The 27002-nt window shown below is 43.2% G+C and overlaps 1 protein-coding gene and 1 long non-coding RNA gene across 6 annotated transcripts in view; one reads left to right on the top strand and one right to left on the bottom strand.

Moving 5' to 3' along the window:
- Window positions 1–27002, bottom strand: part of NEK11 (NIMA related kinase 11) — an 83811-nt gene that overhangs the window by 10833 nt on the left and 45976 nt on the right. For all 5 annotated transcript variants that reach the window (XM_028750068.2, XM_028750064.2, XM_028750063.2 and 2 more), the window contains exons 11-14: window positions 25062–25155; window positions 24410–24548; window positions 6071–6237; window positions 4004–4064 (exon numbers count right to left, since the gene is read on the bottom strand). In XM_028750068.2, coding sequence (XP_028605901.2) covers window positions 4004–4064; window positions 6071–6237; window positions 24410–24548; window positions 25062–25155 — 461 coding nt within the window. The remainder of the gene's footprint in view (window positions 1–4003; window positions 4065–6070; window positions 6238–24409; window positions 24549–25061; window positions 25156–27002) is intronic.
- Window positions 13451–23917, top strand: LOC144324940 (uncharacterized). Its single transcript, XR_013390250.1, has 6 exons — window positions 13451–13604; window positions 17600–17758; window positions 19785–19872; window positions 21331–21505; window positions 23208–23342; window positions 23740–23917. It is a non-coding gene; the product is annotated as an uncharacterized LOC144324940 (long non-coding RNA).

Here is a 27002-nt window from a genome sequence, read left to right as displayed (position 1 = left end):
TAGCCAAAAAAGGACTATGTTTGCACTTTAATCGGAGGCTGTGATTCTCACTGGCAAGTAGAATGCTTTAACTTTTACGTACAAAAGTCCAGAAGTTCTGGAAATGGTATTTTGAGAGAGAGATGCTATCTGACCAATAATATGACATCTAAAGCAAGATAGGCTTTTTAACTATGTAGAAAGATCGAAATGAAAATGCTTTAAAGTATTTTAGAGAAAGGATACAGACCTCCAGGAAGGAGCATTGATTGGTCTTGGCAATCCCCACTATGTCACAAACACATTGTTCAGTTAACAGAAAACAAGATATCCCCGGATGCTACATTGGTATTGTTTATTTATATCCTGCCTATCCTCCAATGAGCTCTTCCCTCCCCTCCATTTTTTCCTCCTAACAACCCTGTGTGGTAGATCAGGCTGTGAGAGAGTGACTGGCCCAGTCACCCAGAGAGCTTCATAGCTAACCAAGAATTTGAACCTGGCTCGCTCTTGTCCTAGTCTGACACTCCAGCCCACGGTTAAATGATGTGATGCGCTCCAGGTGTTGAGTATACTCCAATAATCCCAGACTGTTGGCCAACAACATCCGGATCACACCACCAGGGCCGGTCCACCCATAGGGCAAGGTGAAGGAACTGCCTCAGGCAGCAGGATCTACAGGGGCAGCAGTGCCTGATGTCGATCTTTCTTCCCTCCCTGCCTTGTTCCTGATTTAGATATTCACCCAGCCCTACTTCCCTGGCAGGGAGAGGGATGCCATTTTGTGGTTCGCTTCAGGTGCCAAAATGTCTTGGGTCACTCCTGGACACGATAATAGCTACCCCTGTTCTAACTAGACTGTGATCCAGTGTTCAGGGAAATACACTGGCACAAATATTTAACACATGGCTACCAAAAAACCACTCCAGTTTCTTCTTGTTGGTATCACATCTTTTCTTGGCTCCTGATGATGCAGTGTCTACATTGCAGGCCTAAAGCTATAATCTCTTATTTAATTAAGTCATATAATGAAGTGGGCAATATACTCAGTTGGTGTTAAATGGCTACAAGGACCTTTTGCAGCTTTTTCATTTTGTATCTGAATGCTTTAACTCCCATGGGACTGTATGCAAATTAGTGGCAAATTGGAAATGGACACATTTCTTTTTCATTATCCAAAAAAACCCCCAAAACCAAATGAAAATCAAAGAAATTGGGATTTCCATAAAAATGAAAAGCAAATTAAACCAGCATACTTAATTACTAAAGTATTGATTTATATACCCCTTAATTTCCAAGGTGGCTTCTCACTCTGTTTACTTAGTTTGTTTATCTATCTACTTGTTTAATGGAGCCTTTGCATTTACAAAACTCCCAATTGCACACAAAAAATTCCACTCTCCAAATGTGCAATGCAAATGTGTACACATCAGCTGGATCAGAAAAGAACATGCTCGGATTAACTCCACTTCTAAGCCTGGGCAGAAGTGGATTTGAGTTCTCTTAGAAACTCAAGGAAGATCATGGCCTCCTGGCAAATAGAAGGGGAAGAAATGGAGGTAGTGAGAGATTTTACTTTCTTGGGCTCCAGGATCACTGCAGATGGTGACAGCAGCCATGAAATTAAAAAACGCCTGCTTCTTGGGAGAAAAGCAATGACAAACCTAGACAGCATCTTAAAAAGCAGAGACATCACCTTGCCGACAAAGGTCCATATAGTTAAAGGTTTTCTCCAGAAGTGATGTATGGAAGTGAGAGCTAGACCCTAAAGAAGGCTGATCACCGAAGAATTGATGCTTTTGAATTATGGTGCTGGAGGAGACTCTTGAGAGTCCCATGGACTGCAAGAAGATCCAACCTATCCATCCTTAAGGAAATCAGCCCTGAGTGCTCACTGGAAGGACAGATCGTGAAGCTGAGGCTCCAATACTTTGGCCACCTCATGAGAAGAGAAGACTCCCTGGAAAAGACCCTGATGTTGGGAAAGATGGAAGGCACAAGGAGAAGGGGACGACAGAGGACGAGATGGTTGGACAGTGTTCTCGAAGCTACCAGCATGAGTTTGACCAAACTGCAGGAGGCAGTGGAAGACAGGAGTGCCTGGCGTGCTCTGGTCCATGGGGTCACAAAGAGTCGGACACAACTAAACAACAACAATAAACTTAAGTACCACCTGAGGAGGTATTAGGGCTTTTTCTCAGCCGGAACTGAGTTCCAGCACCTCTCAGGTGGGTGCCACTGCTGTTATAAGAGAACAAAGCAGGCATTCATGGTTCCAGCAGCTCTTTTTCTAGAAAAATAGCACTGGGTGGATAGCATGTTGGAGCTAGAGAAGCCCACTCAATACTGCTAAACTAGACTCATGATTTCCTTCTGCCCTTACATGTATATCCCATTTCTCTTGCATCATAGAACCAAATGTGGGGTGTTTCTGTTTCCCAGAAGTCACATCTAAGCACTGATCAGCCCCAGGCCCTGATGTGCTTCTGCAAGTTGGTGGCCTCATGACGTTCGGGGAGAATTTCTGAAAGGTGGCGATTTGTCCTGGGTCTTAGGCAAGTCAATTGAAAAATTGTGGGGGTTTTTTGTAAAAAAAGGAAAAGCTCAACAGCTTTTTGGGGGGTCCTGGTTTTTAGTTTTTGAAATATGGCAACCCTACTCATGTACTTTCAGTGAGGAAATAGCTTTTTGTAGCTAATTTAGGCATCCTATCTAGGGATATGACTGCCTTGGCATGGAAGAGTGGGATTAATGTCCATGTTGGCTCCGTCCCCAACCTTTATACATTCAACCAAAGTTCTGAACAAAGCCTCTGTGCATACAAGTTGTATAAGTGAAGGCTGTGTTCACAGCTTTGGCTATACAAGTGGAGACTGGGGACAGGACCAACAAGCATGTTGGTTTGTTTACATGCTCCTTTGAAACCTACTGCTGATCATCTGATGCCACAGGTTTCCTTGTTTCATCATTGCATGTAGAAGTAGGTTCTACTCAGTATAAAAGGAGCCCTTATCTGGCATTGGTTCATACTCCATAAACATATCTATGAGGATAAAATGTAGCATGTGTTATTAAGGCCATCGACATCACAGCAATAATCCCTAACGGAATATAGGCAATTGCCAGCATATCTAGAGGAACTGAACCATGCAGCTTCCAGAGGGATAGCTATGCCAGTTTTTTGCAGCAAAAGCAACAAAGTTTTGCTAATCTTGAGTTGAAAAATTAACACAATTATTATGGCATACGTTTTCATGGACTGCAGTCAATTTATTAAGTAAATACATTAAGTAATATGTATACAGTAAAATAATATATATATTAAGTAAAAATATAGTGACTAAACACACAGCTAAACAACATAGGCAGGAATTTAGGAGTTAAGTCCTGCACATTTAAATCTACACTTGTTACAAACTTGTCTATGGGGAAATGTGATATATTAAAAGAGTGTGATGGATCGTATCCAATCCCAAATTAATTCCAAATGAATTGACTTTAATGTTTTTTTTCTTTCAAGGCAACATATGCTAATATCCATTGGAATCAATTGAGTATGACCTTAATGTGATGAAAGATAAATGGTAAAATTTTATTTTAATCAAGTTTTTCCTACCCATGAATCTAATTATTCTTTTTTTAATGGTTTCTAATGTCACATTTTTAACTTTGTTGTTGTGCACCACATACTAAATATAGAAAAGCAAATAATAATAATAATAATGAAATAAATAAAAGAAATTCATAATAATACTAGTCTAAAATCAAATATTCCTTATGATCAGTATTCTTTCTGTTAAGCTTGCAGACTCAAAAAGATTCCAATGCTAGTTTTGGAGCTGAAGTTATTGGAAATGAGCTTTTCTTTCAAAGGAAAGACACTTATGTGTGGTCTGTAAAGGTTGACAGAAGAAGCACCATTTGTTTTTATGGGTCTTCTGAGTGTCGTGGAGAGAAAGAAAAATCAATTCAATGTTCAGTATTGTTATCAAACTGTTCCTAAATTGAGGGCACATCATCTTACCTAGACAGCTGGTGTTTAGGATGTTCTCCATGTACCTGACCATTGCTTCAACATCACTGTCCTGTAGTCAGAAGGAAAACAAAGAGACCTTGGGCTTGGGAACGTACCATATGAGCAGTATTTGTTAGAGAGAGAGAAAGAAATGCTAAGAGGCAAATGTTACAATCATCAGAAATCACTGTACACCACTGTTTTAAATCTTTTGCCAGTCCTGCGAGAGAGAAGGAGAATATGGTCTATGCCAACAAATTTGTTTTGAGTCCCAGTCCATTGGTACAGGAGACGCGGGTGGCGCTGTGGGTTAAACCACAGAGCCTAGAACTTGCCGATCAGAAGGTCAGCAGTTCGAATCCTTGTGACGGGGTGAGCTCCCATTGCTCGGTCCCTGCTCCTGCCAACCTAGCAGTTCGAAAGCACGTCAAAGTGCAAGTAGATAAATAGGTACCGCTCCAGCGGGAAGGTAAACGGCGTTTCCGTGCACTGCTCTGGTTCACCAGAAGCGGCTTAGTCATGCTGGCCACATGACCCGGAAGCTGTATGCCGGCTCCCTTGGCCAATAAAGCGAGATGAGCGCCGCAACCCCAGAGTCGGCCACGACTGGACCTAATGGTCAGGGGTCCCTTTACCTTTTTACCATTGGTACAGAAGAACTATGCCTCCTAGATATGCACAGCGGATATTCATTCTGCTCAGGGGTTAGATAAGCATTGTTTGGCTGCTCTAGGTAGTTAATATGGTCTTTCTGCACCAATATTATTTTTATGTTCACCCATAAACCTTGCTCTACCCTGCTGCTATTAACATTGTCTATTCAGTTCAAGGAGAAACCAGTGCTTAACATACTGTGAAGGCCAGGGGCCACCATCACAAAGACAGATTTGAACAGATTCAGTCTCCAAAGGACGAACCAGAAGCTGAAGGGAATGAAAGAAAGGTAAGCGATTTCAGGGAAGACCAGAGACTTTTATTTCACCACCCTTTCACCCAATTCTGGGTAAGCAGCCACTTCTAAATTGTGATTGTATGGAGAGAAAACTTTAACCCCCCCCCCATAGTAGCATCTAGCCTGTCTCATCACTGGTGATCATTTTTGGCTCAGGCTGCAGTGTTTTCAATTTATAAAGCTGAAAACAAGGGTTTGTTTGATGGTGAAGAATGGAGATTTAGAAGAAGGAAAAGATCAAATACGCTGACATAAGGGAAAGGTGATGAGACTGTCTTGTTTTATTGATAAGGTGCTAGATGTGAATGTGCCAGGGTTGTATAGCTCTCGCCTGATTGTATAGTTGCTTCATCCATTAATGACAGAGAAATTTATGTGTGTGCACTGGGTGGAAAACTAACAGGCACAAACAGTAGAATCAAATTCTGGCAGAGGTGTCAATAAAACCACATCCATTTCTCCCCTAATTTTTCTTGTCACAGAAATGTGAACCACAAAGACATGACAAAATGTGAACCGTGAAGGCTTGACAAAATGTCACTCTGTCCCAGTCTGACTGCCAGTCCCGTATTTAACTCTGTATTGTTCAAAATTCTATTTTATATTGGATGCCTTTGGAAATACTGAATCGCAGCCAATCCTGTTCAAAACACAATTAACTGCCACTTGTGATTATATAATACCTTTACATTCTACTTGGAAATCAAAGGAAAAGTTTGGATTAGGAAGGGGGAGGGAATACAAGTTGCAGTAATAAAAGTGAGGAACCATATGTATGTTGCAGCCTACATTGGGGAGTTTTCAAAACAGTGGTACCTTGGTTTACGAACTTAATCCGTTCCAGAAGTCCGTTCTTAAACCAAAGCATTCTTAAACCAAGGCATGCTTTCCCATAGCAGCAGGGGACTCAATTTACAAATGGAACCCACTCGGCAGGATGCGGAACATGTTCTGCTTCCAAGGCAAAGTTCACAAACCAAAACACCTACTTCTGGGTTTGCAGTGTTCTTGAATCCAAGTTGTTCATAAACTAAGCTGTTCTTAAACCAAGGTACCACTGCATGTTTACTTAGTGCCGTCTTAACAGTCTATGTTCAACGAGCAGTTGAAAAGCAAGTGTATACCTGCCGATTTGTTTGACACACAGTCTGTGATGTGACCATCTCTTCAACTTCTATCTCTTCCTCCTCCTCCTCCTCCTCCTCCTCCTCCTCCTCCTCACTTGTTTCTGAGCATGAATCGAATGCATCATTATAATACTCTTCTGCAATGACTGGATCTTCTGGGATCTCTGTAAAAAATAGAAATAATAAATGAAATTAAAAATCATTATCAAAAATTATTTAAAATATCACTTTAAAAAACACATACAGATGAGTCAAACTCTCTAGTGAGAAATTTATAATGTAAGAGGAGGAATATATGAATTTGCATGGAGGTTCTAGCACAGGGGTCTGCAACCTAAGGCCCATGGGCCACAAGCGGCCCACGGCCGTCATTTAACTGGCCCACAAGCTGCCCCTGAACTGTGCCACCCACTAGGCAAGTCCCTGCGCATTGCGCTAAACTGGCACGGCGACTAGCTTCTGTGGCAACGGAATTCACGTCTGCGCAGACGCCGGAAATCGCTCGCACGCTCGCTCACTCGCAATCTGGTCCACAGAGGGCTCTCCACTGGAGTGAACCAGCCCAGGCGAGGTAAACCTTGCCAACCCATGTTCTAGCAGCTGCCAAATACCCTGGAACTCTATACAGTGGTGCCTCGCAAGACGAAATTAATCCGTTCCGCGAGTCTCTTCGTCTTGCGGTTTTTTCGTCTTGCGAAGCACGGCTATTAGCGGCTTAGCGGCTATTAACGGCTTAGCAGCTTTTAACGGCTTAGCGGCTTTAAGAAAAAGGAAACAAACTCGCAAGAACTCGCAAGACGTTTTCGTCTTGCGAAGCAAGCCCATAGGGAAATTTGTCTTGCGAAGCACCTCAAAAAACGAAAAACCCTTTCGTCTAGCGAGTTTTTTGTCTTGCAAGGCATTCGTCTTGCGGGGCACCACTGTATGAGATGGCCATCCTCTTCCACAAAGCATGCAACTTCGAGATAGATGTACATGGAGTGATGAGGATGATGACATATGCCTAGCCAGCCCTATCAGCCAAATGAACCCTGGTGATCAGCATGGTGAGATATGTTACAGTCAGCTCACCCTCCTGTTGAGGAGGAATATGAGTTTTTACATCGCACGTGTCCCGTGACATAAATAAAACCCCATGCTAAAAATGTGGTTGCCATGCAATCATCCTGAAATTACTTCCTTGCAGCAAGACTTTGCACAGCAAAGTGTGTTCAGTGTCCTATGGTGCCTGAAGATCTGTCTTTTCTTTTAGGTATGTTTCTGACCTCTGTCTGCAATCAGACGTGGCATACCCAGCGGAGTGTTGCATTGCAGCTGCTCAGCTTAGCTGGGTGATCCACCTGCATGTAGCAAGATCACAGCAAGGATCCCTTATTCAGGGGAAATGAGCGGTAAGAGAAAGTTGCAATATTTTATTACAGCAAACAATGCATTTTTGGGGAATCATGCATTCAGCATACTCAGACAACTGCTAAGGGCCCATGAGAGCTATTGCTTTCACTGGATTGGGTCCATCTTCTTTCTCTCCCACCACTTTGACGTGCTTTTGAACTGCTAGGTTGGCAGGAGCAGGGAACGGGAGCTCACCCCATCGCAGGGATTCGAACCGCCGACCTTCTGATTGGCAAGTCCTAGGCTCTGTGGTTTAGCCCACAGTGCCACCCGCGTCCCTCCTCCAGTGCTACTAGGTGGTTAAATAACACCCACCCTTTAAATTCCCCATGTTGTCATAGAACAACACCGTGTTTCCATATTGTGTTTCCAGTTTGTAAATGGGGTAGGGGCGGGGGGACGGACGGTTCTCACAGTGGTAAATCTGCAGAAGAATTCTGAAGTTGCTGGCCCTTTGCTTGGACAGCCCATTCAAATCTGGAAGCACTCCTGATTGGAACTGCAATGGGGGAAACTAAGAGTCCTCCTTAACATTAACTTAATGATAAAAGTGTTGTTCTCATCAAGAAACAAGAGGAAATGTACCTAGCAAATAATGAATACTGAGGTTTCTACCCAACACTTTATAGGCTGATTCATTCTGCAAGAATTGAAACTCTGCAGAAAAAGCAATGAAAAATGAAACCTCTAAATGTGGGCTTGCCAAGTTTCCAGCTGCCTTTCCTAGGTAGCATCATCTTTTATATCTACTGCAGTTTCCCCTTCGTGAGTTAAACAGTCGTTGAAAAATAGTTTTAATTTGCTCCGTCCCCGGAGCTCATTAATTAGTGCATTAATGCAGCATTCTAAATTTCGCCTGCATTTATGCGGCACTGAGTGACGTTGCAATCGTAAGCATGCTTGCTCAGAAGTAAGACCTGCTGGGCCCTACTCCCTAGTCAGTGTGTGTTCAGGATTGCAGCCTCAGTTCATTTATTTTAAAGAAACAAAGCACAATGGAATAAGGTGACCACATGAGGATAGAGTTTTGCTACAAGTTAGCAAGTTAATAATGGACAGAAAAGGGAAGAACAATATTTTTCTTGCAATTTTTTTTTTGCATTTAATTCCAAATCCTATCCATGGAATAAATCTGCTTTTAGGTGTCCAGGAATGTATCATTTTATATACTTGTTCGCATTTGCAATGTAATCAGTGCACATTCAAAATTGGTGGTTGGGGAGCTCACCGTGGCATGACTCAGATCAAGCTCAGTATAGACAAGCTTTGTTGGTGAACGTTTGGAAACAAGCCTTACATTTTCTGAAAGTTCTCACCAGACTCAATAATAATAATAATAATAATATTTTTATTATTTATACCCTTCCCATCTGACTGGGTTTCCCCAGCCACTCTGGGCGGCTCCCAACAGAATATTAAAAACATGATAAAACATCAAACATTAAAAACTTCCCTAAACAGGGCTGCCTTCAGATGTCTTCTAAAAGTCAGATGGTTGTTTATTTCCTTGACATCTGGTGGGAGGGCGTTCCACAGGGCGGGCGCCACTACTGAGAAGGCCCTCTGCTTGGTTTCCTGTAACCTCACTTCTCACAGGGAGGGAACCACCAGAAAGCCCTCGGAGCTGGACCTCAGTGTCTGGACTAAACGATAGGGGTGGAGATGCTCCTTCAGGTATACTGGGCCGAGGCCGTTTAGGGCTTTAAAGGTCAGCACCAACACTTTGAATTGTGCTCGGAAACATACTGGGAGCCAATGTCGGTTTTTCAGGACTCCCAGTCACCAGTCTAACTGCCGCATTCTGGATTAGTTGTAGTATCCGAGTCACCTTCAAAGGTAACCCCCTCTGGTGAGACAGTCCGCGGGCAGGTAGGGTCTCAGCTTGCATACCAGATGGAACTGGTAGGTAGCTGTCCTGGACACAGAACAGACCTGTGTCTCCATGGACAGCTGCGAGTCCAAAATGACTCCCAGGCTGCGCACCTGTTCCTTCAGGGGCACAGTTACTCCATTCAGGAACAGGGAGTCCCCCACACCTGCCCACCCCCTGTCCCCCCAAAAACAGTACTTCTGTCTTGTCAGGATTCAACCTCAATCTGTTAGCCACCATCCATCCTTCAACCGCCTCCAGAAACGGTGTGTTGGCACAGTATGATGTCAGGGACTGGCTGGGTGAGGAGAAGTGGTGGCGGGCTCCAGCCAGAGAACCCCCTTGGGAAGCCTCAGAAGAGGAAGGCTCAGACCCAGGGACACTGAAGACAGGTCAGAGGATGAAGGGGGGGTTAGAATGGTTGGGTGCTGAACAAGCAACAGGCTTGAGTGAGAGAGAGGAAGCAGAGGCAGAAAGCACTGCAGACATAGGGCAGGCAGCTGAGGAGGTGGGGTGGGGAGCTGTCCTACTGTATTCAGCTCCCCCCCCCCCATCTCCAAGAGCTCAGGGGCAACTGCTTTGCTTGGAGCCAGTCTTGCTCACAGGTTCTCGGTTTGTATTCTGTTTCCTTGAATAAAGGGTCAACTTTACTGAGTCTCTGCGCGGACTTGCAGTTGAACCGGCCCTGACATGTGCTGATGGTGCCGTAACATACACATAATTGCATTCATCTCTGGGAATTATGGTATGTTTTCACCTGTCTTGCACCTACCAACCGTGGTAGTGCACAACTTGAAATTCAAACCCAAAAGAAACACCCCTTTGGACAAGAAAGGACTTTAGAGCTGGATGATGGCAGCATATAATTTCACAAAAACCTAAGAATGAAACAATGAAGATGTTCATCAGACAAAAGGGTGCTTTGTCAAGTGATGTAGTTACACAGTTCACAGTAACAACAGGAGTTTAAGCATGCATGAGGTTAAAATTACATGACAGCTGACGTCATAGTTTGTGTAGTATCATATCAATCAATGAGTGGTCTAACAACAGTAAGAGATTGACATGAATAAATCCTGAATATGTGCCCAAACAGCTGTCTTAGGGCACGCTGTCTGCTGAATAGTGACAGGGCATATTTCAGATTCCAAGCCAAATAAGAACTTCTGGGAGAAATTACTCTTGGAGGCGCAGATTGCAGCTATAACAAAGGCGGCATTTTTCCATCTCCGCCAAGCTAAGCAGTTGGCTCCTTACCTCTCTCGCCCTGACCTAGCCACTGTGATCCACGCGACGGTCACCTCCAGACTGGATTATTGTAACTCGCTCTACGTGGGGCTGCCCTTGAGACTGACCCAGAAACTCCAGCGGGTGCAGAATGCTGCAGCGAGACTCCTTACGAGGTCTTCGCTGCGAGATCACATTCACCCGGTGCTATACCAGCTGCACTGGCTCCCGGTGGAGTACAGGATCAGGTTTAAGGTGCTGGTTTTAACCTTTAAAGCCCTATATGGCCTAGGACCCTCGTACCTACGGGACCGCCTCTCCTGGTATGCCCCACAGAGAAACCTACGGTCTTCAAATAAAAACATTTTGAAGGTCCCAGGCCACAGAGAAGTTAGGCTGGCCTCAACTAGAGCCAGGGCTTTTTCGGCTGTGGCTCCGATCTGGTGGAACACTCTGTCACAAGAGACCAGGGCCCTGCGGGACTTGACATCCTTCCGCAGGGCCTGCAAGACAGAGCTGTTCCACCAGGCCTTTGGCCAGGGCACAGCCTGACTCCCTCCCTCGGCAATCTTCGCAGAGCTCTGGCCCAATGGTTGCTAGTGGCTTGAATTAATTAATTTTTATAATGAATGATTTTAGAATGTTGTTTATGTTGTACTTTTGTACTGTTTTATTGTTGTTAGCCGCCCTGAGCCCGGCTTCGGCTGGGGAGGGCGGGATATAAATAAAATTTATTATTATTATTATTATTATTGATTCAGAATACTGTATAGCTGAGCATTATGACCAGGACAAATATACTAACAAATCAGATAATTACAAACTTCAGCAATTTCAATATTCAAAATGTAATTGTTACTATCTCTGGACATATCTTTAAATCACATAAAAATCAAGGTTTATGAGTTGTTCCAGCTACTAATGAAGTAATGAGGCCATGGCCATGCCATTTATGCAGCAGTCTGCCACTTATTCTTGGGGTCAAACATTCAGCTGTGTCTGTGAATTGGCAAAATCAACAAATTATAAGAAAGCTAATTGCCAATAAAGAATAAATTATGCCACAATGTGCACAATTATCCCTATTGTGTTCATTCCATTATTTGTTTCAGTAACACAAAGATTTATGATTAAAGTCTCTAGGTAAAGCTAAGAAAATGTGATCAAGTAGTGTCACCCTGGGGAAGTATTATTAATTTCCTTATCTACTATAGCTTTCCAAAGCAGAAGTAAACAAGTTATGAGTGCTGCTTTTCCTAAAACAATAAGAGAGGCACATAAGAAATAGAGCAGAAGACTACATATATAAGTTTTTTATCTTCAGAAGTGCTTAAGGGGGAAGGAACGAGAACATTCTAAAGAGAACAATGATGGCAAAGGGCACTTGGCGATCGCCTGTGTCAACGTTCTTTTAATCATGGCAGAACAGTTACTTGAAAAGTTGCCCTCTAAGAAGCACAGGATCCAGCAGCTACCTAGCAAAAGCTGTGCATGCATACCCTTAAAAACCAACTTGAACATAAGCGTAAAGGTAAAGGGACCCCTGACCGTTATGTCCAGTTGCAAATGACTCTGTAGTTGCGGTGCTCATCTCGCTTTACTGGCTGGGGGAGCTGGCGTTTGTCTGCAGACAGCTTCCGGGTCATGTGGCCAGCATGACTTCTGGCGCAGCAGAACACCAAAAGCAGAGCAGCGCACAGAAATGCCGTTTACCTTCCTGCTGGAGTGGTACCTATTTATCTACTTGCACTTTGACGTGCTTTAGAACTGCTAGGTTGGCAGGAGCAGGGACAGAGCAACAGGAACTGACCCCGTCGCAGGGATTCGAACCGCCGACCTTCTGATCGGCAAAGCCCTAGGCTCTGTGGTTTAGACCACAGCACCACCTGTACATAAGCGTAGCCTTTCTAAATCCTATGCTTACTTTGGGGATCTACTCAGTTCTTCAAACAGACAAAGGAATTGGCAAGATTCTGACTGCTAATTGTTGTAACGAGAATGATTTTGAAGAAGTTGCTTGCCCACCCATAACTCGCCACACAGTTCTTTTGGATTGGGTTGAAATGGGAAGACTATTTGAATAACAGACTTCTGGAAGGGTAGCAATGTTGGTCTGATGCAGCAAAATACGAGTGTCTTATGACATTTAAGTTTGGCTTACCATAACATGCAAATAGGGCCTATTTGTTTTGTTCAATACCTACTATTCTAGTTACTGGTAAAGGCTACTACTCCTAATTTTCAGACATAAAATGATTTCAGATGTCTTAAGACCATTTCCCAGAAATCAAATAAATTGATAAATAATGAAATTGTGGCTAGGGATGCACCGTTAGCATACTTATAATAACATATGATAATGCAGTTAACAGAGTCTCAATTGTTTCCTTATGTCTGCTTCCAAATGCATTTATTCAGAAGGGAATCCGTATAAATGAGCAACAATCCTCCCTTTCAAATTGAATATACTGAGTTTCTAGTCTTAAAAATGATGCTGCTCTGCAATATTACCAAGGAAATGTTACATGAGATGCTTTGAATGGGCTGTGCAAAGGCTACCTGGTAATAATTACACTAATGAGAAGTCATTTGTCTTCTTTCAGTTAAGAGTTCCTGGAAGAGTCGCCATGAATAGGAGTGTTGTACCTGGATAAACAGAATTCAGCATTTGCTGAATTGTACAGTGAATGAGTTCAGGTTAGAGAATGGAATTCATTCAATGCACGTCATGTTCATCCTCATTACGAGTTTTGCAACCCCTCCGACCGAAGCAGTGGGACAATTTTCAAAATCTGGCACAAAGTATGTAAAATACTGTCTGCATGTTGACTTTTAAACTGAATGATGTCTTTCTGAATTGTTTACAGATGGCATACATTAGGCATCACTAATAAATGTGATGTTCTTCTAAATATTGATCTAATCAAACCTGGTGACCTTTAGTACCAATGGGAGGAAAGCTCAGCAATTCCCAATGATGGCACCATCACGGCAGCTGGAGGCACAATCCAAACTTCAGAACGCAGCCCACCAAAAGGAGAGGTAATTAGAGGAAAGGCAAGTTAGGGGCAGGGTCATGGACACTAACCCTATGCGGCCGAGGACACCTTGGACCTCCCCCCCGAAGTATGTGAGGACAGGGCTGAGCCCCCCCCCAATCTTAGGGAGCCTCATAGCCTCCTCTCAACACGTGTGACATCACATGTGTGTCACACATGTGACCCCACATGCACATGATGAGCCCTTCCAGTGTCGGGCAAAACTCAGTGCCCCTGGACAGGAGCAAGAAAATGAGATAGGTAGATTAGATGACAAATAGCTGAGCAGCTTCTTGATCTTCAATTGGAAGAGCAAAAGAAGACTCTGGGAATTTAGAAGACAAGGTGAAGTACTATTACTGTCGGGGTGGGGGTGGGGATTCAATCAGTTCACATTTAAAGGCAAACCCTACCTCAGAGCTTTCCAAACTTTTCATGTTGGTGACACACTTTTTAGACATGCATCATTTCGTGACACAGTAACTCAGTTTTACTAGCAAACCAGAAGTTAAACTAACCTCTTTCCTGCCCTGGGAGGAGTGCGGGGAGCGTTCACGCGACACACCTACACACTGCATCCAACACACAGTGTCATGACACACTGTTTGGAAAGCTCTGCCCTACCTAATTAACACTTCCTGAAACAATGCATGAACTGAAACACATCCATCCTTTGAAATCCCCACGACTCCAAATCTCCAGATAGTTCTCCAGACAAATAATGTGTACGAAACTGCATTTATTAGGAGAGAGTATGCATAAAAATGTGTACATTAGTGAAAACAGCAACTTACCAAATGCATTATACTGGTGAAAATTGCTTTGCAAAATCGTGTATCGTAGGCAAACTATATTTCAATGAGAAATTTGCACTACAATGTTGACGAGTTTTCATGAGAAATGTTTTAAAATTGCCAACTGATGTGGAAACTGCACTGAACCTGCACTGAAGACTGGGAAACTGAACCTTAAAGAGTGGCAAATGAGAAACTGAGAGAAATCAGGCATCAATTCAGATTTGCCCATGGACGCGGGTGGCGCTGTGGTCTAAACCACAGAGCCTAGGGCTTGCCGATCAGAAGATTGGCAGTTCAAATCCTTGTGACGAAGTGAGCTCCCGTTGCTTGGTCCCTGCTCTTGCCCACCTAGCAGTTTGAAAGCACATCAAAGTGCAAGTAGATAAATAGGTACTGCTCCAGTGGGAAGGTAAACGGCGTTTCCGTGCGCTGCTCTGGTTCGCCAGAAGCGGCTTTGTCATGCCCGGAAGCTGTCTGCAGACAAACGCCGGCTCCCTCGGCCAGTAAAGCGAGATGAGCGCCGCAATCCCAGAGTCGTCCACGACTGGACCTAATGGTCAGGGGTCCCTTTACCTTTATTGACTACTAAGTGAACAACCGTCATGTTGGTGTTGCAGACAGGTCCCAGAGAGATGATAGCTTTTTCAGACAGTTTAAGGTCTGAAAGCTCATGGTGTGTTCCCTCATTCCACTGTTGCTTCTAGCAAACTGGTTTTACAGGCAGTTTAGAAATGGGCAACACGTGTCTCCAGTGGCAGGAGGGGAGCCAAGGAATCAGATGTGTATATCATGGGTAGCAGCACCTCTTTCAGACTTCCAACTATCTTCAAAACCTTTGTCTGTCTTTTGTCCTATGTTTGCAACTTCTCCCAAGAATGGTAGACAGATCTGATCTTGGAATACCAGTAGTGCCATTTTATGACTAATGGGAAAGGAAGTAAGAAACTGAATCATTTACACAAAGATCAACTGTGCTGGAATGCTTTTCCTGCACCTGCTTTCATGGGAATGATTTTTCAAAAGCACTATCATGAAAATAAATGAGGAGGGCCATGGGGCTTGACTGCTCTAGTTTAAATAAATATGAATATCGGTTTCACCAATCATCAGTGTCAGAAGTTAAGCACAGTCAATCAGCAAATGTTTTAGAAAAAATTACAGTAAGAGCTTCTGAAAACAATGTTTTTGTTACCCAAGCTTTTGCATTCCATTCTTCATAGACTAACCGTATTAGCCGAACAAGCATCTCTCAATAGAGTATTGCAGGTCAAAAGGAGAAGTAGCAGTAAAGTGTATATTAAACAATTTCATCTCATAGTTTCTCATCCTTGGAATTATGAGAAACTGCCTTTACCTGTATTACTGGCTGATCTACAGGAATAAAAGTTGATAACAGCACAATCCCATGCTTGCCCTACACAGACCTCCTGTGTTCCTGTTGCAGCTTCCTTCCAGGTGATTGTATAACTGTTTATATTTCTATAAACTCACTTTTGACCTCTGTGCGACATTTATAGTAAACCTGGACTTTCAAACAGCAGGGTTCAGGTTATATAATTTTGACTGGATAGATAACTTGAAATAACCTTATTGAAGGTTGATTTGGGTCTGTGTGGAGGTGAGGTGTGCATTAAGCAAAGAATCTGGGGACGATTTAGGTGAGAATCAGTTAAAGTGTAATTTATGCTGATTTGTGGTTGCTGGGTATCAAGTGTGGACAGCACTATACTGTAATTGACAAGGGGTTTAGGTGTATATGACATGAACTGGATGGGATGGAGAAGGAGAATGTGTGTGTGATGGGGGGGCAGAAGTAATGCTGAAGAACACTTATTTTGGCTTTAACATGAAGATAAGCAAAAGGTTTTAGCAACGAATTACAGGTAGGGCAGAAAGTCCCATCTACATACAGTGTAGTGAACCCAGAAATTCCTGACAGTAAGAACCAGGGTTTTCCCCTGCCGGGCAAAATTTGCATATAATTGTCTAATTAACAATATGCAAAATTATTTAAATTAGTTTTCTGTGGGCCTGTACCCACAACCTTTTAAATACCTAGCAAAATGCCCCAGCTGAGCTGAAACTTTTTTGACTGAAATCCACAGTGAAACATTCATCCAAAATTAGCATTGGAAATATGGAAATGATATATGCAATTATTGTAATGTGCTTGGCTATTTTGGTCTTATAATAAACTCAGAGGCTTGTCAGATGCAACATACTGCAATGTATTTATTAAGGAAATGAATTTTGAATGTTGTAACCGGTAGAGTATAAAGAAATAACAGAAGAGAAAAGTGGGATGAGAGTTTAAGGTACTAAAGCTCAGTGACTGACAAAGGGGAGAGATGAAACTTTAAAAGTTGAAAAGAAATGAGATGAAATGAAAAAACAATGATCTGGCAAAGAACCTGGCAGAATTCCTAAAAGCTTGTGAAAGGAAGCAAGTATATTTATGCAGGGCTGAAATGGTGAGGGGGGAGGGGGACCTTAATGAAATCCACAAGGCGAATCCCCAACTCACCTCAATTTTCGTGGGTGCCCTGCAGCCTTCTAATAACTGCAGGCGATGTGACTGACCACAAAAGATTTATGAGTCGTGCCCCCTCTGTTTCCACTATAGTTTGAACATTGCATTTATGCAAATATCTGCAAGCATGGTTAAATCCTGACTCCGGTCCGCCACAGACTTGCCCCCATGGGGATTTCTGGCACCCGGTCTGCCCCTGCTGACTTTGTACTTTCCCGTGTGTGATCTTTTGGCAGAAGACCGTTCTGCCAAAAGACCTTATCCAATGGGAATAAACACCTTAGTCCAGCACATGAACTTGTGGGATTTCCCCTAGACAGAAATCACCCCAGTATCAACCACAGAAAATAGGGGACTCATCCCTTCACAGACCACATGAGAGATGGGCGAGACAGCAGGATTAGGTTATCTGGGCCCGTCAGACCATGGATATAGGACATGGCTCCGCCTTAGGGCAAGTCACTGTGGGGTCTCAAATTTCATTGGCACCCTGTGTGACGCCAAAATTTGGCAGGCCTCCCATCATCATTTGCCTTCCATTCTACATTTTAGTTGTGGCACCCCTGAGGCCCAGTGTGGCCAAACTGGAAAGGAACAAGGTCACCAATCTCACAAAGTGACACAGAACAAACACTGGAAACGCTACAGATGAGTTTTGTTTTGTTTTTTCAGAGAAGAAAGACCCAACTGTCACCGACAGCAGGCAGGGTTGGTCTGGAAAAAGGGATGACTTCTCCCCCTGGAAAGAAGGCCGGAGACTTCAGAGGACATGGCCTGATCCTTGCAGAAAGAGGCATCATTCCTATCAGGAATGCCCTCCAGCAGAATGTGGTAAATAAAGATTATACATGGACTATCTGTATATGCATGCACAGCTCATAAATATATTTTTAATTGCCCCTCTCGTTTACAATGTCTTTTCAGCTGTGAAATTGATATGAATATAAACCAGCCCATTGCACAAAATGTAAGAGTACATAGTTTTATATTTTCATCGCAAAATCCACTTCCCCCCACTGAGTCACTGTGTTGAAAAACTGAAGTGATTAGATACTGTCTGATTAGTCCAGAACGTAAACCTAGCAGATTATTTCATTTTAAGTTATTACTACCAGCAGAGCAGCACATAATCAAGTGCAATGCTAATATAGTCCCCTCCATATCTACTAACCCCCCTCCCCAATAATTTCAGTTTCATCCTCCTAAAGATACAGATTCAATGTCAAAAGAAATATAGCCTCCACTAGGTTACTTTTATGAAAGACGAACTATAAGTACTGGGCGGCAGGCTGCATTTGTTCTAGATGTCCTTGTAGTAGCAAAGAGAAAACCTATGTACAAACAGCTGCTCACGCACAGGCTTTTTCTCAGCAGACTGCCACACTAATGTAGGATCCTACGCGTAGAAAGGGTAGCAATTATTTTGTTTATTTACTGCATTTTATTAGCTGCCCAATAGCTAACATTCTCTGGGTAGTGTTCAACATACAAGAAAAGCAAATTAAAACCATAAAATTTGGAAACATTCTAAAAGCAGCATTAAAACAATCCATAAAAGGCAGATGTTTTTACTGACAGGGAAGGCGAGAGACACTTGTGGGATTTTCTGCCTCAGGTGCCAAAATAAGTTGACCGGCCTCTTGGCACTATTGTGAATGGATGCTATGAGTGCCTGGAGGCGGTTGGAGGATGGATGGTGGCTAACAGATTAAGGTTGAATCCTGACAAGACAGTACTGTTTTTGGGGGACAGGGGGCAGGAGGGTGTGGGGGACTCCCTGGTCCTGAATGGGGTAACTGTGACCCTGAAGGACCAGGTGCGCAGCCTGGGAGTCATTTTGGACTCACAGCTGTCCATGGAGGTGCAGGTTAATTCTGTGTCCAGGGTGGCTGTCTACCAGCTCCACCTGGTACGCAGGCTGAGACCCTACCTGCCTGCAGACTGTCTTGCCAGAGTGGTGCATGCTCTAGTTATCTCCCGCTTGGACTACTGCAATGCGCTCTGCGTGGGGCTACCTTTAAAGGTGACCCAGAAACTGCAATTAATCCAGAATGCGGCAGCTAGACTGGTGACTGACCACATAACACCGGTCCTGAGAGATCTGCATTGGCTCTCAGTACGTTTCCGAGCACAATTCAAAGTGTTGGTGCTGACCTTTAAAGCCCTAAACGGTCTCGGCCCAGGATACCTGAAGGAGTGTCTCCACCCCCATTGTTCTGCCCGGACACTGCGGTCCAGCACCGAGGGCCTTCTGGCGGTTCCCTCATTGCGAGAATTGAGGTTACAGGGAACCAGACAGAGGGCCTTCTTGGTAGTGGCGCCCGCCCTGTGGAACGCCCTCCATTCAGATGTGAAGGAAATAAGCAGCTATCTTCTCTTTAAAAGACACCTGAAGGCAGCCCTGTTTAGGGAAGCTTTTAATGTTTGACACACTACTGTATTTTAATATTTTATTGGAAGCCGCCCAGAGTGGCTGGGGAAACCTGGCCAGATGGGAGGGGTATAAATAATAAATTAATAATAATAATAATAATAATAATAATAATAATAATAATAATTACTACTACTACTACTATGTGCTGCCCCACCTCAGGCAGCAAAACGCCTTCAGGCCAGCCAGTTTCAAAGTTACCTCATAGTGAACAGCTAAGGGCCTTATTTCAGACATTTCTAGACACCTCAAGGTTTTCTTCGCCCCCAAAACTGGTCCTTCCCTGAGCATGGTGGCCACTGCTGAAAGAAAACCAGCCATGCTTTGTCATAGCTAACTTCCTGTTCTCTTATGCCCGAGTTTTGTCAATGCATCCGCGAAGGATGCTTCCAGAGAACTAAAAGCTCATTTTGCTTTCTTTTTAAGTGAGTTCCGAACTCCTTGCTGAGCCAGGATGCTGCCTCTCTGCACAAAGCTACCAGAGAAAAACGGAAAGAAATGACAGCATGTCAAGGTGAGCTGGCAGTCGCAAAGCAGCCTTGCTTAGCAATAGATAGCTGAGCAGCTGGATTCTGCAGTCATGCTTTGCCTCAGTTTCAGTCTCAGGAGCCTCAGATTGTTCAGCAGTTCTCTCCCTTCTTATGTGAAAAGAATAAATCTCCATAATTATTCTGGGTGGTGCAGTAAGGAATGAAACCATCCACAGCTAATATAAACCTGCTTCTTCATTTTTTAAATATTCAGATTTTCCATAAGCATATATTAATCTTGTGAATGAACTTTATTGCACATAACCAAAGGCCTTTGCAAAAAAAATGAAATCTCTCATCTTCTCCATATAGACAGCCTTATCTCTTTAATAGAATATAATGTGAATTTACGGTATCCATAAAATCCATCATAATTAAAATTCATATCTTCAGTATAATACACCAATACATTAAAAATTAGCATCATCCATTCAGTTTATTCTACACCAGTATCTCAGATAAAGCAAATCTACCCTTGAGTTAATTAACATTTAATTTTCCTCCCATTCAGCCCTGTCCCTAACAATATCACCCTTTATGTTAGGGCTAACACTTGCCAGAAAGTCTCTTTCTTGTAACTGGGCCCTCTCAGTCTCTACTTTGTTCGGTCCTCTGCCTAGGAGACTGCTCCACCAGTGCAGTCTTTTTGCTGGGAAGATGGTTTCACAGTCAAGTATTTTGTTCCATGCCTCTCTTTTCAAGGCTGCTGCTACGCAACTGGTGCCTGGAGGAGCAAGGCCTCTCCTTCAGCTTAGCTGGATCTCCTTGCTTCTTAGCCATACTTGTTGTTTTTCTCTAGGATTAGTCAGGACACTTTTATGAGAAGCAGAAGCCAGTGACATTCCATTATAAAAACGTTTTTTCCCCTAATTTTGAACCATACTAGAATGGTTCTATGAAACCCAGGGTGATGAGTGGATTTCACTCAAGGACAATCTATGGATAACCTGAAGAGATCTGTATTTTACACATGTGTTCATGGAAGTAGCATTCTGGGGATTTACTGGAGATGACTGTACTGCTCTTGCAATGGACACGATTAGTATCAGTATTGCTGTACCTATTTGGGGGAAATTAGTAAGACCCAACAAATGCCAATCTGAATGAATATAACGTGTTCATTCACAAAAAAATTGTGGCTATAATATGCAGATAGGTGTAGATATGCCTTGTATAGGAGGGTGCTTGGGAACAAGACAGAATGCTTTGGAGGGCTAAATGCAAACGACAGGGGTGTGGATTAATGTGAGGGTTAGGCAGTGAGATTAGAGAGCCATCAATAAACACCCAGGAAACTGGTTTTTAGGCCCAAGTGATAACAATGTGGATGAAGGGAGATTAGTTCAGTTCAAATATACATTTTATTCCTTTAGCAAAACTCACAAATTAGTCATACAGCATTGTTTTAAATCTCCTTTTATTTAAATCTCCTTGTTTGACAGATGCACATTTACAAGGGAAAAGTTAAAGATCAGCATTATCATTTTAAACTTAAAAACAAGCACTTAGAAGTCATGTATTTGTTGATTAACTATCCAGTTCAGCTTGGGGCGATGGACCTGGGGAGGAACAAGGATACCGGATACTGGGTTGAAGCCTGAACGCAATGTGACAAATGTGAGTAACACACCACTCTGAACTGCCCATTAATTCTGTATCTTTCAAGCACTGATCACAATGATAAATGAAAACCCTAGCAGGGAGTTTTAAGACCTCTGTGTTGATGTCTCTAGACCATGCGGCTAAACTTTCAAATTCACCGGGAGATGAGGGGAAAGAAGCCTATTAGTCCTATATATTATAACTTGATAGAATAGATACAGGTGGTGAACATTCTAGGCTTGTCCAATTGATGCACGATAGCTGACGCGCAGGTCCTTTTGGACCTGGATGATGGCAGAACGGGGGCGGAGCAGATCAAGAGGGGGTATAACTGGGCAGGGCACACTTTGCATGCCCCACCGACGCACACAGGGGGCCAAGAAGGGAACCCTGCGTGAAATGGTCACCGCCTTATGTAAGAGCGACCAATTTGCCCTGCTGTTCTGATTCCGCTCTTATATACTCCTTTCTCTTATGTTCTAAACAGTCACAGTTTCCATTCCCTATCCATCTCTTTTGTTTCCTGATTTTCATTTTTCTCTCTCTCCTGCCTGGACATAGTTTCTAGAATGCAACTTCCTCCCACACAGATTTTCTCTCTTGATACTGTAAAAGAACAAGTTGGCTGGCGATGCTTGGCTTAAAGTGTCACACGTATTTGCCTTCTCTTTAAAGATAGTGAATCCAGCAGAAGTCCTACTAGTCAATATTAAGCTGTACGTGTATGCACTAAAAAGTCTCTCTCTCTGTGTATGTGTAGGGTAGAGAGGTGCCCACAGATAGAGAATACACTATGCATTCCTGATGCTTTGCTAGGCAGGTACAGTCCAATGAATATATTATATTCCACGCAAATGAGCAATGGAAGTTTCTATCTGCTCTAGAAAAAAGCTACCTGATTAACATTTTAAGCCATGCTTGTTTTTAATATGCTGTAATAGGGGTCGCCAACCCAGCACCCACAAAAGGCTTTCATGGAGCTTTTATTTCAAAAACAACAACAACAGTAAGTCTCTAGTCCTCCTACAAAAAAAGTTTGAAGCAAAATGTGCAAGTACCCTTTAAGTTTCATACTGATCTGCACGGCCCACAATCACCACTACTGAGATCAACTATCATGTACCTCTTCCCATCCCAGAACTGTTTACATTATCTTATTAATTGTGTGCGCATTTATGTGAGATTTATATCTTACATTTTGATTAAATGAGGTCCATGATGATTTACAACAAATTAAAACCCAAAATTAAAGCAGCCTCTGTTCCTCTGGCTGGTGGCAGAAGCCAATATCCTTCCTAGGGATGCTCCAGAATTTGGTATGGTTCACATTTTCAAGTGACCCAACCTGATTCACACTTCCCAGACTCATACTCAGATCAGAACACACCTTTCCCAAATTTGTGACACAGTTCTCAGTTCAAAAAATGTATAAAAATGCATCTTGGAACAAAAGCAAAAAGCAATGAGGTGGAGAAGAAAAATTCAGAGACCAAATTAAGAAATGGAAGAGGTAGCACATCTGAATTTTGAATTGGTGGTCTCTGCTGCTGTTAATGGCAGACTTCTCATACATTTCTACAGTTAAGAAACTGTCATTTAATGAAGCATTTTCTTTTGACTTAATCCAAGTAGTACCAACAATGTTAACATCCTGGGTGTTACACCACACAGTTATTTACTGAATCAACAGCTCATGGAAATTCAATTTAAATATCAGGTCTTTTGAGAAAATGCCCATCGTGACTGCAGAGTACATCGCTGCGCATTGTGCCAACAGTAAAATAAAAATAAAAATATAGAGCATGGTTATAAAAGCACAGCCCTGAATCCAACAGCTTCTCAGCCTTGACAGGTAGGTATTTTAGCTATTCATTTTCTCTTACTGGGAAACAGCTGCTTTTGGAACACAGATGCCCAGCTTCTGCAGAAGCTGAAGGCTAATACCTGTCACATGGATCAAGAAATGCAGCTTCAAAATAAAGGGATTTATTCTGTTTGTTGTTCAGTTATATCTTGCAGATTTTAGGTGGCTTAAACTAAAATATCAATAGCATTATAAAGCTATTAGATGAACCCAATATTAAAATCACAGTTAATCATCTCTACACAGACTAAAACAAACAATTGAATCCTCAGTACAAAGAGCATGTAATCAAGAGAAATGAATAAAACTATATGAATTTAAACCAGCCAACCTAATCCTTACAATTCTGCTGTAATAATACAAAAATGTGTTACATTTTATTCAGAAACCCCACGGGCTGATACTGAGGCTTACTTCAAATCTTAAAATTTACCTGCATGGAAAACTTGGTCACATACTTTCCAGGTAAGAGAACTACAGTCTGAAGTGACCCTGTCACACACATAAGTAGACTTTTATCAAGAGAGAGGATGCTCAAGCATGCAGCTCCTTAACTGATGGAACTTGTTGTTCAAGTTAAGTGCTTTAATGTAGTTAACATAAATTGTGACTGATTCATAAACATTATCATGCAACTTTCTTCTGGTAACCAGGCACATGCCATAACCTTGATGAAGCCATACAAAACTTCTCCTATGCTTTACAGTTTGGCCCAAACCAAAGAATTTCTGGCAATATAAGCATTAGATACATAATACACTGGTCAATTTTCCTAGGCTGTCTCCTTTGAACAGTTGCGATTTCTGTCATATTGATCTCTTATGGACTCTCTGCTTCAGACATTCAACTTCAGGATAAATGGAGGGTGCAAATGTAACATATATCATTGTACAGAGAAAATGCATACGGTTTGTTATTACTTTAAAATCAAGTTTTGATTTTCCAACCTTTTTAAAAGACTAAACAGACTCCCTGCCCCCGACCGAAACATCTTATGTCTCATCTAGCTTTAACTAGATGAGGAATTAACACAGCATATAATATCAATCTCTTACCGCGCTCCACAGGATCAGACATACAGAGTCTGCCTGTTGTATCACTGTCACTTTGATCCTCACATCCTATGGACAGATAGTTCAACGTAGTGACTGGCTGAGATTTAATCAGATGCTCTGCTGTCTGTTCATCAGGTTCCTTATTTGAAAAGAGACAGTAAATCATAAGTGGTCACAATGAAACATATTCTGAATGGAGTAACAGCTGGAATTCTCATAAGAATTTTTTTTGGTAATTATTATTATAATATATGCATGTGTATGAACAGGGTACTGGCAGCAGGCTGGGGTTAGTGCCAGCTTTCTGTATATATATTTTGCAGCACTGTCAATTGAAGTTGCACATTTTCATCAGTTTGGGATAGTTTTAAGTATGGGGGCTACATTAATTGGAATTTCAATATCCAGCCTCTATTGACTTTTTGTGAGTCACAGACATTGCTATTTTTCTAGAAAAAGAGATGCCAGAACTCGCCATGAACACCTCCCTTGTTTTCTTAGAATGGCAATAGCACCCACCTGAGAGAATTCTGGTGAGTTCCAGCTGAAAAAAAGCCCTAGTCACAGAGAGCTAAGTAGAGAAGACTGGGGGAGAAAAGACTGTAGAAGTTGTCTGGGTTTTAGAAAATCTAAGCAAAAGCTAGAAACTTACATGAAGCACATCTATATTCACACGGTGGAAGTTACGGGATCTAAGCTCCTGCATTCTCTTGAGATTCTCTTGATATTTTTCTTCAGCCAACTGCCTGAAAAGAATGACAATACCGGTAATTCTACATCACAAATGTTAACTGAGCTAATAACTTTCTAGCAACTTCTTTCAGAGTGATTCCTTCAAGCAAAAGGATTACAGAGGGTATGAGAAATGAATATTAATGCTTCATACTTGCAGAGGGAAGAAGCTCCTCAAATTGGGCAGACGTCTTGCAACTTTAAGGGGTGACAAGACAGGAAAGTCACCTTCCACTGACTTCCTTCTGCAAGCGGTTCTTAGGATCAAACCCAAAGTAAATCTAGCTCTAAGGCAGCCTTCCTCCAACTTGATCCTCAGATGCTGCTGCTGCTAGACTGCAACTCCTATCATTCCTCATCACTGGCCATGATGGATGAGAACAATGGAAATAGTGGTCAAACAGCAACTGGGGTCTCTAGGTTGGGGAAGACTGCTCTAAAGGAACACTAATATACTGTATTTTTCGCCCTATAGGACGCACTTTTCCCCCTCCAAAAATGAAGGGGAAATGTGTGTGCGTCCTATGGGGCGAATGCAGGCTTTCACTGAAGCCTGGAGAGCGAGAGGGGTTGGTGAGCACCGACCCCTCTCGCTCTCCAGGCTTCAGGAAACTCTGCGCAAGCCGCAGAAGCCCTCCCCCGGCTTGCACAGAGCTGCCTCTTATCCCGAAGCCCCGGCGCACTCAGCAGTCGCGCCGGGGCTTCGGGTAGCTCCGCGCAAGCCGCGGGAGGGCTCCCCCGGCCTGCACAGAGCTGCCTCTTATCCCGAAGCCCCGGCGTGCTCAGCAGTCACGCCATGGCTTCGGGTAGCTCCGCGCAAGCTGCGGGAGGGCTCCCCCGGCTTGCGCAGAGCTGCCACTTATCCCGAAGCCCCGGCGCGCTCAGCAGTCGCACCGGGGCTTCGGGTAGCTCCGCGCAAGACCTCCCCCGGCTTACGCAGAGCTGCCTCTTATCCCGAAGCCCCGGCGCGCTGAGCAGTTGCGCCGGGGCTTCGGGTAGCTTCCCGCAAGCCGCGGGAGCCGTTCCCCGGCTTGTGCAGAGCAGCCTGTTCTGGGGGCTGGGGTCAGGGGAAGCTCGGGCTTCCCCCGACCCAGCCCCATGCCTGGGGAGGGAAATAAAATTTTTTCCCTTTATTCCCCCCCAAAAAAACTAGGTGCGCCTTATGGGCCGGTGCGTCCTATGGGGCGCAAAATACGGTAAATAAAATAGAGTAGTAATTCTATTCATTCTATTTTCATACCATGGCAGACCCAGAACCCTGATATATTTTGGACCCTCCAAGTGTCTCCATTTTCCAGGGACAGTCCAGGATTTACAGAAGCTGTCCTGGTTTCTGATTTGATCCCGGAATGTCCTGCTTTTCCTTAGGACATCCCTATTTTCATTGGAGATATGTTGGAGGGTATGATATTTAGGTATCTGTATCTGTGTCGTCAGCACTTCCAAATACATGAGAAACCTTTATACAGACAGGCACAGAGAATTACATCACAACAAAGCAACAACTGTCAAAAAACAGTGAGGACAAAATTGTTCTGGGGGCAAGAAAATGGCCCTCTAGTAACTGTGGGCAGTATGCCGGAGTGATCAGAAAAACCACAGATACCTTAAGAAAGAGATTAAGGGGGGAAATGACAAGGAGTTTGGAGAGTGCTTCACTCTGTATTCTGTTTCTCCTCCAAAAATAGCTGTTATAGTTTGGGGGCGGGGGGCGGAACAAGGATCCCCTAAATTCCTGGGTGCCAGATCCACCCCATAACTCCTGGATTTAGTAAAAGTTAGAATCAATCAAGGTTTGATTAAACTGTGCCAAACACTGCTGGATTCAGCTTATATTAACAAGCCTGGCCAACCAGGTATA

The sequence above is a fragment of the Podarcis muralis genome, chromosome 12 (assembly GCF_964188315.1).
Source record: "Podarcis muralis chromosome 12, rPodMur119.hap1.1, whole genome shotgun sequence".
In the NCBI taxonomy this organism is placed as follows: Eukaryota; Metazoa; Chordata; class Lepidosauria; order Squamata; family Lacertidae; genus Podarcis; species Podarcis muralis.
This window is presented reverse-complemented; position numbering and strand designations above follow the sequence as displayed.